At 42.1% G+C, this 12,268-nt stretch overlaps 1 protein-coding gene across 2 annotated transcripts in view; it reads left to right on the top strand.

Annotated features, from left to right (window-relative positions):
- ATF6 (activating transcription factor 6) overlaps positions 1 to 9,914 on the top strand; it is a 236,733-nt gene extending 226,819 nt beyond the window's left edge. For both annotated transcript variants that reach the window (XM_010854686.1, XM_010854685.1), the window contains exon 16: positions 4,789 to 9,914. In XM_010854686.1, the coding sequence (XP_010852988.1) occupies positions 4,789 to 4,997 (209 nt within the window). In that variant the 3' untranslated portion in view covers positions 4,998 to 9,914. The remainder of the gene's footprint in view (positions 1 to 4,788) is intronic.
- The last annotated feature ends 2,354 nt before the right edge of the window (positions 9,915 to 12,268 follow it).

Here is a 12,268-nt window from a genome sequence, read left to right as displayed (position 1 = left end):
CTCTTAATGTCTCCTGCATTGGCAGGTGGCTTCTTTACCGCCAGTGTCACCTGGGAAGCCCATCTTCAGTATGACTCTTAGTTATTCACTCAGTCTTCTTCCCCGCTGATGAGGGAAAGGTTCTAGCGCGACCAGTGATCTGATCCCTTACCTGCTACCTTCAAAAATGCCAGACATTTTTTAAAAGAGCCAAACCTCTTTTCTGTCAGTATTTTAACATATTCAGTGACATAGAACATTTATATATTGGTTATAAGAAAAAGGTCAATATTGGAATTTTCATAGAAGGTTCTCAGAAGAAGTTCTTGAAACAGGAATAACATTGAAACATATACACTACTACACATGAAATAGATAACCAGTGTGGGTTTGATGTATGAGGCAGGGCATCCAAAGCCAGTGCTCTGTGACACCTGGAGGTTTAGAGTGGGGAAGGAGATGGGAGGGGGCTTCAGGATAGAGGGGCGTATGTATACCTATGGCTGATTCATACTGATGTATGGCAAAACCATCACAATGTTGTAAAGTAATTATCCTACAATTAAATTAACTTTTAAAAAAAGAAGTTGAATGGAGAATTTGGGTAGAAGAGTAGAAAGAGCTTTTTAATTTTTTTCCAACGCATGGCGCACTGGGATGGTCACAACCGGCACACATGTGATATTTTACCACGTTATTGTTCATTCTGTTCCCACCTTCCATTCCCTTTGTCTCCACTTTCTTACCCATTTGGTTTCTTTCCTCATTTTTCAGTTTGTTTGTTTTGGATGAAGTTATATCTTGTGATCCGTGGAAGGGGGGATTTTTATTTACCATCCATGTCTCCCCACACCCCGCAGAATTCAGGTACAGATACTGACAGCCTACTGCCAGTCACCAGCCTAGCTTGATTAGTGTCTGATTCTGAACAGAAATCTGTTTTCTCATACATAACTTCTTTGCAAAGCACTGGTGAAGTCTTGTTTTGTTTTGTTTTGCTTTTAAATTAAGCTTTCTGTAAAATTCTGAGGTATTTGAATTTTGTTTACGGTCAAGGTTCTGATGTATGTGTTAGTCATCTCCCAGCTAACAGCCTCTTGGCAGGCCATTCTTAATTCAGTCACTGTGTGTTTACAGGCATTCAGCATTTCACAGTGCCTAGAGTTTTTCCACTTCCACTATCCAGGCGCTCTTTTTCATGCTTTCCCAGTCCTTCTGGGCATTCAGAATCACTTTCTGGCGCTCATGTTTCAAGTCAATCACCTCTTCCTTTTTATTTGCCTGATTAATTTTGAACGTGAAGTATTCGTATTTTATACCTTTTTCCTGACTCAGGTCAATGCTTCTTCTCATTGTGTTTACTCCAGAAGGCCCAGAATGCAAATCAGTTACATCACTTGTGCAGCACCCAAAACACCGCTTGCCAGTGCAAGAGGGAGAGTGAACCTTTACCGTCTGTGCTCCACACTGTTCCTTTTAGTTCTATTTTTCCCAAATAGTCACTGTCTTTTTTCATTAAGTACACAACAAATGTTTTAGCAATCTTTTCACGTAACTCTAACAACTCCCTAATCCAGTATTTACCTTGTTCCCTCTTGTCAGAAAGCCCATGAGCTGTGATGTTTTCTCTTTTCTGGGGGTGCTGCCCCTTCATAATGGAAGCCTGGCCCTTAATGAGAGTGTGCAGTCCGTCCTCAGCCTCTCACATCCTGTCTGGATTTTCCTTCAGAGACTCTTCCTCTCCCTTTTCCCTGAGCCACCAGAATCTTCAGGTCTCATCTCTCCAGTTAGAACCTACTCTGGTGTATATTATTCACATGCGTGCTTGCTTAGTCATGTCCAACTCTTTGTGACCCCATGGACTGTAGCCCACCAGGGTCCTCCATCCATGGAATTCTCCAGGCAAGAATACTGGAAGTGTGAAGTGAAAGTCACTCAGTCACGTCTGACTCTTTGCAACCCCATGGGCTGTATATACAGTCATCTTCCCAACCCAGGGATCAAACCCACGTCTCTTGCATCTCTTGCGTTGGCAGGCAGATTCTTTACCACTGTACCACCGGTAGACCCCTTGTATTATTCACAGTGAGGCACAAATTTCAGAGTTTCAGAGTCTGTCTGTTGCTCCTGGAAGCAGACTGTGTGCCTGACAGCACAGGGGAAGGGCCTACCAGGCAACAAGTTATCATAAGCCGTTTCTCATTCTGTTCTCCTTTAGTTAAAATAATTAGAACCTCATCAGTAATGCCAAGACCACCCCACTCATTATGCAAGGGGGTCAGTACTGAAACCCCCAAAGGACTCTTTTATAGGGTCCCACAGAGTGGACCAAAGAAAAGAAATTGCTAGAGCTACTCTTATTTTTTTAGAGGTTGTGGGTAACTTGGGAGTCCTAATGGTATGTCACTTTAAACCCTAAATTATCAGTTTGTCATTCAGAAGGGCTTTCTAAATTCGGTTTAAGACATTCATATCCTATCTGGTAGAGTCTTCTTCTAGTATTGCTGGTCCTTTCCTTGGCCTCAAATTTCAGAAAGGAGTGAAGAACAGAGTCCATTTAAAGCTTCCTGAACCATAGCTAGCCTGAGCCTCCTGGATGGGCTTAAAATAATGATGCCATTTCAGCCATGGCAAGGGACTCCCAGGTTTTTGGAATCATGACACAGCTTTAGTTTTCCCCCAAACATCTGAGCTCATACCACCAGGTTTTTCATCTCTTCCCAATATTTAAGATATTAAAGTACTCCAGTTATCAATTTAAAGCATCTCAGGCACACGGGCTCTGATGACTTCTGCAGGTGGTATGCGCTATATGAGAGAACCTAGTTTTGATCTTATACTGTCATCTGGATTTTGAGTCAATCCAGGAAAGTAGTAAAAATTAGTAATGTATATTATGTCTCTTATACACGTGTTTTTCATTATTCGGTCATGTGTGTGTGTGTGTGTGTGTGTGCATGCACACACACATACAATCTTTCAGTTTTTCTAAAAGAGAGGGACCATGGTTCCAAAAGGAAATAACTAGTGTGGTACCTTGGAATCTGAACTGTATCACATGTTCTGAATGTAATAACTCCAAATACGTTAGCAGCTTGTCTTTCTTCCATTGCCTACTTTTTAGAAAAGAAAACACCTGGATAGGGAAACGTTGGCTAACTTGCAGGCAATCAGATTTAATTCTCTAAAGGTAAGTAAATGATTTGATAGCCATTACAGAGTAGCAGGAGCTGTAAAATTGGAGTTAAAATTCCATAGCAATGGTCTTAAAAAATAAGTAGGGTTAGTTAATATCCAGCAGCAAATGACTGCTCTTCATCACTAGTAAGGCTGGGAAAGAAGGAAATTAGCTTTAACTGTAATCAAAGAGACTTATAATAAGACTTGTAGTGGGAAATTCACCATCAGTGGAGACTATTTTAGAAATTGAAACAATCAGCCAATAAAAGTGGAAGAATTATGTCTTCCATTAGCTTTAAAAATATGATCTGCTCAAGGCACTTGAAGTTGATAGCTTATTAGATTTAATAGTTTTTAACCTTTAAGAGGCTATAGACCTCATTAAGAATCTGATGTAACCCCCCTCTCCAGAAAAATGCTCACACAAATAGAACTTTGCATGTAATTTCAGGGAACTTATGGACTCTGAGGTCTTTGCATTAGACCCTGTTTTAAGACACCCCAGATTAGGTGATCTCTGTAAATCTTTTCCTGCCTCATAAGTGACAAACTCCATAGTTCAGTTTTCCCAAACATAATGGAATCTGAGGATCATATGTCAAGCTTTGGATTTTATTCCTCTGGATTTATAATACTTGGCATACATGGTGTAGTAGTAGAAAATAAATAAAAAGATAATGGAATAGAAAGAATTCTACTTTTAAATTCAGTTCTTTGTTCTAGAGAAGCCAAGTGTTTAATTTAAAAATCACTGGCTGGCCGTGTATCATCTTCATGAAAAGGCGGTGGAGGACTGGGCCTTCGCCAGCTTCTTCCTGATCCCACACCCAGCTCTGGATTCGTGGTTCAGAATGCAAACTGAGATGCCACGTTGACTCTCCAGCCTTCTTCCAAGTTCACACATCCTCTGACTATATTGCTGTGACTGTTCAGCTGGACTTGAAAGATGTTATCTATTTATAATTCTTCCATCAGTTTTATGCCAAGTTTCATTGACTACAAGTTGGAAAAAACCACCCGGAATTACAAATCAGGGAATAAATTATTATAGCCTTCACTGTATTTTTATGTTCCTAATTTCTAACCCTTAAATGCATAGTTGGGAATATCTTAATTAAATTAGAAATATTACTGATGCACAGGAACCAAGCAGTCTTGGCCAAGGCCCCCTTACGATTCACATGATGTGGTGGTCCATTTGACAGATTACTCCTTCCCACTGTTGAAAGGGAAGGAGAGGACTTAAGTATTCTTCCTGCTGCACCCACTCCCCACCCTCTGCATCTGAAATCCCCTGCTGTTCCAGTTGCTGCAGTCGTGGTGCTACACTGCATGGAAAGCATACAAGACATACAATGTCTGTGAATAGGTAACCTGCGGTATTTATTCTGACAGTGCCTCCAGCGCCTCCTGAGCCAGTGAAGGTTGTTTAGAAACCAGAATTGAGGAGAGGACAGCCCATCCCGGCACTGTAGCTCTGATTAGTGACTGATGAATTCTCTCTATACCCTTGAAAGCGTGTTGACAGTTCACACCTTGGAGCTCATGATGTCTTCCTGGGATTCAAGCTTATAGCGGAATTTCACCTTCTGTTGAATATTTATTCCTTGTGTATATTCCTCTCTGCAGAGAATGTGATCAACGGGCAAGATTACGAAGTGATGATGCAGATTGACTGTCAGGTGATGGACACCAGAATCCTCCACATCAAAAGCTCGTCAGTTCCTCCTTACCTCCGGGATCAGCAGAGGAATCAAACCAACACCTTCTTTGGTTCCCCTCCAGCAGCCCCAGAGGCAGCCCATGTTGTCAGCACCATCCCTGAGTCATTACAATAGTACCCTGGGGCTACATTGGAGAACTAAGAATGGGACCCTGCCAGACTGGTGAGTGGGTGAGAGAAATGTTTCTTTTTGCCTCGGTGGCAAGCAGAGAACTGCCTCATAATAGAATTCCAGAGAGAGAAGAGGAAAAAACGAAGCTGCTCCATTTCTCACCATCTGCCTATCCACTTGAAGAGCACTGAAGCTCAGACACAAGGCAAGCAGCAGTTCTCTGGGGGCACAGGTAGCCCTGCATTCTTCACCGCTGCCTGGTGTAGATTTTTTTTTTCCCTGTACTTTTCTAAATTACTTTTCCCTCTGTATTTGTTTTGTGTTTAAATAGTCATATTCTTTCAAATAAGACCTGCTTCCCCTCTCTGCCATTTCACTTATAGGTACCATACTTTGATTTAACAGCACACAGATGTTTCCATTGATTAGATCTTTCATCAACTTAATGCAAACCAATTGTGGACGTATGCTTATTGGAAAGCAAATGTCAGAACCAGCAGGGCTAAAAGCATCCCCAAGAGAGGCAAACCCTTTGGAGTGTTAGGTAAAAGGGAAAATCCTCCAGTGGCAAAGTTTATCTTGGGATTTGTGGTTCACACCTGAAACGCCACGAGAACAACTGTATTGCCGGGGGAGGGTAGTGAATTTGAGAGGATGAAATGGAAGAGACGGTGGTGGGGGTCTTTTTGAAAGAGGAGATAGCTCCATTAACACATGTATTTAAAACACTGAAAGTTTGATGAGACTGCAGTTTAATTAAAGCCATTTTCCTTCACTTGACTGTGAATCTCCACACACTACACACCTTCTAGTAATATGACCCAGTTCAAGTAAGGAGCATGTAGGTGACTTTAGATTTAAACAAACACGAGTTTTTTCTCTTGAGAATTGACAGGTATTTACTCCTTTAAGACTATGCACACAGGCAAATTAGATTCCTACTGGTGGAGTGCATCCCATAATATGGCAGTAATTATCAGTTCTCCAGTGAAAAGGCAGTGAAGGAATTTAATTCTTTTGTCCTCCCATTATTAAAAACGAAACAGAAAAATATCGTACTTTGTTCACTTGTACTTTACTTTCTTCTCCTCTGTGATTTCTACCTTTAGCTTCAAAAATGGGTCTTTGACCCTCTCCTCCTCTGAAACTTTTCAATTTCTCGGTAGAATGCATTCTGCAAACACCGTTTCTTATCCTAATTGACTTGCTTTGATCAGATTTCTTCCCTTCCATTCCACACTGTATCAGTCTCTTCCTCCCTGCAAGAAAAGAACAGAGAAAATATATCAACTCAAGGATTTATATGTAGCCAGTTAGTTTTCTGCCTGTGAAATTAGCATAGTTCCTAAATACTTCTGAAGACGCACCAGCACTTCTGTCTGGACAGTGATGCTTCTCTGTCTAAGTCAGTTAGATGCTTTTGGAGGAAATCAGTTTAACTCTTGTGAGGGGAAGTAGGGGGCTCTGTTGCTCTGTTCCCCAGGAATCTGGAGTTTGGGAAGTGTCCGTAGCCTCCTTTTCTATATGCACAAACTGTTTTAAATCAGGGCAGCACTCCACTGTGATTTGTCTGTCCTGGGCAATTTCAGACAAGAGCCACTTCCCAGGGGACCACTCCTCCTTCTACTGGGCACCAAGAAAGAGAAGGCAGCGCCTAGAAGACCTTTAGGCTGCAGGCCATCTTCTCCAGGAGTGTCTTCTCCTGGACCTGATCCTTCCCATTCTGTCCTGTGAATTATTCCAAACAAGAGGCTGCTGCCATGGCTAGTAGTCAGTGGCGACATGGTCATTCCCAAGCTGCCAGTCTTCCGCTGGAACTGAGGTAGTCATTACGGTGGATACACATGAAGTGTGCATGGAGTGATTATAGACGGTGCTTCCTTCCTGTCCTTTGCACTGAATCACACAAGAGCGAACCATCACGTGGAGTTCTTGGTTTTAGCACTCGCTTTTACTTTTTCCCTTCATTCCCAGCTTTTCCTGCGCTCATTTTACCAAGTGGCCAGACTGAAGGCTTACATGTTGCGTCCCCTGAATGCCTTTCAGGTGGGTTAAGTGTGGATTGAGAGTACCTGTGAAGTGCCCATAAAAAGCAGCCTGGGAGCCTTGCCTGCTTGCACTCACCGACCTTTCTGCTCCTTGTCATGACCTATTCTGCAGTTGATCTTTTTGAGAGGTGGGAACAGGATTCTCCTCAGGGTACAGTTTCAGGAAATGAGTGAAAGGCAACTGACAAGTGTAAAGAAATATACTTTTTAAACTACTGTCAAGGCTACTGCTAATCCCTGGGCATAATGGTATTTTTATTTTAACGCCTGTACGCTAGCTCAAGGTCCTTTAGGAAATGGAAAGTTGCTGTGCCTGATGAATAAATTAAGCTGTTTTTTTCCCCTAATTGTTGTGGTGAGATTGCCTTTTGGGGATGGCAACCAGGAATTATGGCGGATGTGTGGGTGTATATTTATTTAATTTTTTAATTTATTAAGTCTTTAAGTGGTATTTTGCAAATGTGTGAGGATATTAGATAAGGTCACGGAGAGGTCAAGTCCACCTGTTCCTAGATGGCTGTGCCCTTTGGGGCACTGGTACTACTCTCATGGGAAGTGATGGTGAAGACTTCTGGGTGTTTTTCCCACCTGGTTGCGACTTTTTAAGGCTTCATGGAAGTAGATGTTCCCTTGTGCTACCTACTGAGTCAGATGTCAGGGGCTGCTTCCCCGGGGGGTTAACTCACTCAGCAGAACAGGGACACAGCTCCATTAGGACCACAGTGTGAAATGTCTCTTTCTAAAGTTAGGGTTTGTGAAAGGATCGTCTTGAAAGAAACATTGCTTGCCATCCTTGTAGTTTATGTTATTGGGTAGTGTTTGTCGTTTCACAAATAAGAAATTCCCTGTGATTATGAAAGCTCAGAGCATCTTCTAATTTAAAAAAAGAAAAAAAAAGACTACAGGCTTCAGAACAAAGCTGGCATTTCTTTGCCTTCTCTTGTTAGCAAGAAGTAGACGCAGAGGTATTTGAAAGCAGCAATGTTACATGAGTCATTCCTGAGTGTTCTGAATAAACACTACTTAGAAACAGACAAGAAATTTGGGATTCAAACTGATTTTTCTAGCATTTTTAAAGAGACACTGTCCCGATTAAACTTTCCTGGCTTGAGTCTGCCTCCCGGGAATGAACCCCCAGTAGTCACAGCAGTGACACTCTGATAAGACCCTGCTGCTGCGTGCGGCATCTGGAGTGATTAAAGCTGGAGAATTCTCAAGCTCTTTGCAGCTTTTGTACTATTTTCTGATTCTCACCATTTTACTAACCTCAGGTGGTGAAACTTGACAATCAGAGAGAAAAACTTGTAATTATATTTGACTTTCTAACACATTGCCAAGTTTCAAAGCAGCTTCCACTTTCAACTATTAGAAGTAACCACTTTTACTGAAGAGCCAGAGTTAGAGTCCATGCCCCCTTCAGTCTGACCTCATGGAAATTTTCCACCGTGAAAGCCCTCTTTCCACTGCACACTGCTGGGCCAACTCGGCTTCCTGTTTCAGAGTCACAGGACTCAACTTCAAATGAGACCTTGCGTACTATCCTATTGGCTGTTTTCATACAAATTAACCTCTCAAATAAGATTGCTTAATGCCAGAATTGATAGACATTTTTGACCCTCTACAGACCCCTCATTCTTTGCCAAATGCTACTTCTGTCTTGAGTCATTTTAATTTACAGAAATGAGGATCTTCGCTGCTAATATGAATGCTAATTATAACTTATACCTGAAAAGCAGAATAAAGCTTAAAGAGAGAAAATGAAATGTAAGAAATTTTTATTCTTACACCTAATAATATTTGGGAGGGAGCAGTTCCTATTTCCCCTCACCCCTAGGGGTTGAGATTAATTTTTAATTTTCTAGGAAATAGAACATCGGACTACCACCCAAAATGTTGCCAGAGTCCAGATGGAACTGTGCACATTAAAAAAAAAAAAACACTTTTCTCTTACCTGAAAAAAGAGTCTGTTCTGTTAACTTATATTTTTAATGAGTAAACTTAAAATAAATTTTATTTTGAACAAGACTAGGACTTTTCACAGTTTATTCTAATACCTTTGTGTTGATATCTGTCAGGTTTTCTGTGAGAACTTATGAAAAGAAGATGACAAAGGCATCTGGATCAGGAAACTTATCCTGTGTGTGAGTCAGGTCATGGCTAGTCACTGTCAAAAGTGGGCACCATACTCAACATAGTGGTTTGCTACCTTGAAGCCTTAGAGACTCAGCACATTAAAAGGCTTTTAATTATATTAAATGGGGAACCAAGGAGTAAATAAAACATAGTTGACCGTTTCCAAGGTCAACAACAGTGCTGCTTGCCCCCATTGATGCTGCTGACCATTAGTCAACAAGCAGACCTGGAGGCTTGGCGTCTTGCCCAGCAGGATCATCTCAGACAGTTTAGTGGGCTGACTTTCGCGACAGATGTATATTGGACCCTTTTAACTCACACTCAGCCCTCATTTCTAGGTCAGTCATCTTCATGAGAGATAGTGGGGAAATAGAACTTTAGATGGAAACTGCTCTGTACTACTGGCCTTAGAGATACTTGTCACTTGTCATCACACTGGCAGTATGGTTAGTCTGAGACCGATAGTGCTTCTCCCACGGAGCCATTAGAACCCGAGGAGAGAGCATCAGAGATGTCGTTTCACCAGGACTTTCTTTGTAAGGTTGTATCGGTGCTCAGTTAAGAATGGGTTAAAATATGGAGGAAAGATGTACCATTTTCTCCCTTAAATTTTTTGTTTTGTTTTGTTTTCAACACATAAAGAAACAATGACAGCAGACTATGATATGCTTTTAAGCAAGTCTTTATGAGGCAATACTTGTTCTTTGTCTAAACTTCAAATAAAGAATTTTTAAACTTGCTTGGTTTTGTTCTGTATGTAGAAAGAGAAAAAAAAAAAGACCCAAAATGAATCTGTAGTGTTAAGTGATTAATAATGAGAAGGGAAGCCTGACATGGTTTCGTGGCTTGTCACTGTTTAGATGAAACAATTGAGCTCTTTTCCACTCTTCTTCCCAACCTGGTTAAGTAAAAGTTTCCTTTATTGTGTCCAAATATTTAAACTACAGTCTTACTAAGGGGAAAAACAATTGTCTAAGAATTCATCCTTTGACATTCTACATTAGGAAACCAAGTTACTCAATCACACCAAAGACCTCTTTTCAGCTTGGAATGACATGTCCATGAAGCTGGTCTCTGCAGACTGTCAGCACAGAATCCATCTAGGAGCAGTCAGTGTCGGCATTTAGTGAGGACCCAGGGTATACCTCAGACACTGCTCTATGTTCACTACCTTTTATCTTATCTCAATCCTCCCTACAACTCATTTCCTACAGTGGGTACCTAACTAGTAAGCAACAGACTCAGTATTTGGACCCAAGCAGTCGATGGAGAAGGCAATGGCACCCCACTGCAGTACTCTTGCCTGGAAAATCCCATGGATGGAGGAGCCTGGTGGGCTGCAGTCCGTGGGGTCGCTAAGAGTCGGACATGACTAAGCGACTTCACCTTCACTTTTCACTTTCATGCATTGGAGAAGGAAATGGCAACCCACTCCAGTATTCTTGCCTGGAGAATCCTAGGGATGGGGGAGCCTGGTGGGCTGCCATCTATGGGGTCGCACAGAGTCGGACATGACTGAAGCAACTTAGCAGCAGCAGCAGCAGCAGCAGCAGCAGCAGTTTAACTCAGAGCATGGATTCTTATTTGCTCTATTGCTCCCCCTCCTGAGGCACAGATCAAGCATAGGTACCTGCCCTAAAGGAGCCTATGGGGTCAGGTACACAAATACATAAAATTACAGTCACATCAGGGTTCTCTCAGAGGCAAAACTACATTTCTTTCCTAAGATACCTTATCAGGCTTCTTTGAAAAGTAAGACCTCAAATCCCCTCTTCTGCAGAGAAGGTCAGCGCCCGTTGGAGGGTAGGGGCCTGGGCAGCAGCAGAATAAAAGCTACAGGACTTGGTCTCTGGATTCTGGAGCTTGTCAGGGACTCATGAGAAGATTCCCTGGTCACAGGAGGACAAAAAGACTTCACACTGCTCAATGTGCTAAAATCTGAATCCTCTTCGTTGTCTCAAATATTCAGTGAGCCTGTCGCACACACACCTTTGAATCAGTGTTGTTTGAGGGAGTGAAAGAATGGAAATCGGATGTAATGTGGTCTGACTGGTGCAGAAGAAAAGCTTGCAGACAGTAAAGCAAGATAATTCATAAACGGAAGAGTCGAAGCAGCAGAAGTGAATGGGGAAATATCACCGCCCATACCCTTGCCCTCACAGGACCCCACCACCAAATCATTCTGGGATTGTCCCTCCTGGACTTCCCACTGTGTGTGGGATAGTGTTCAAGCCAATTTTGGGGTCTCAAAGGATAACCACAGCGGACATTTGGATTACACAATACAGGGTGCCTGAAGTAGAGGGCGCTTCTAGCACGTACTCTGCAATTTACCAAACTAGTCCTTTTTTGTTAGAAATTTAAACTACTTCCAATGTTTTGCTAACCATAGGAAATCTATAGTGTATTATTCACTCCATCACATTCACTCCATCGCATCTGGTGTGATCTCCACAATTGCCTGAAGACAGTTCTTCCCTTAGCTGACTTCATGATGATGGTTGATACGTATAGAAGACTTAACTTGTAGTAGAGATTGTGCTAAGCATTTGTAAGCATTAGTTCACTAAACTTTACAGCAGCCTTATCAAGAAGTTTATCCACGACACAGATGAAAAAATGGGCAAAAAAGTTAAGGAACTTGCCTAAGAACTCACAACTAGCACATACCAGAGCTAGGATTTGAAATCATGTCTCAATTGAGTTCAGTTGCTCAGTCGTGTCCGACTCTTTGAGACTCCAGGGACTTCAGCGTGCCAGGCCTCCCTGTCCATCACCAACTCCCAGAGTTCATTCAAAATCACGTCCATTGAGTTGGTGATGCCATCTAACCACCTCATCCTCTGTCGTCCCCTTCTCCTCCTGCCTTCAATCTTTCCCAGCATCAAGATCTTTTCAAAAGAGTCAGCTCTTCGCATCAGGTGGCCAAAGTATTGGAGTTTCAGCTTCAGCACCTATCCTTCCAATGAATATTCAGGACTAATCTCCTTTAGGATGGACTGGTTGGATCTCCTTGCTGTCCAAGGGACTCTCAAGAGTCTTCTCCAGCACCATAGTTCAAAAGCATCAATTCTTTGGTGCTCAGCTTTCTTT

Source organism: Bison bison, unplaced genomic scaffold (assembly GCF_000754665.1).
Source record: "Bison bison bison isolate TAMUID 2011002044 unplaced genomic scaffold, Bison_UMD1.0 scf7180017864346, whole genome shotgun sequence".
In the NCBI taxonomy this organism is placed as follows: Eukaryota; Metazoa; Chordata; class Mammalia; order Artiodactyla; family Bovidae; genus Bison; species Bison bison.
Note: the sequence above shows the minus strand (reverse complement) of the source record. Positions and strands in the feature narration are given on the sequence as shown.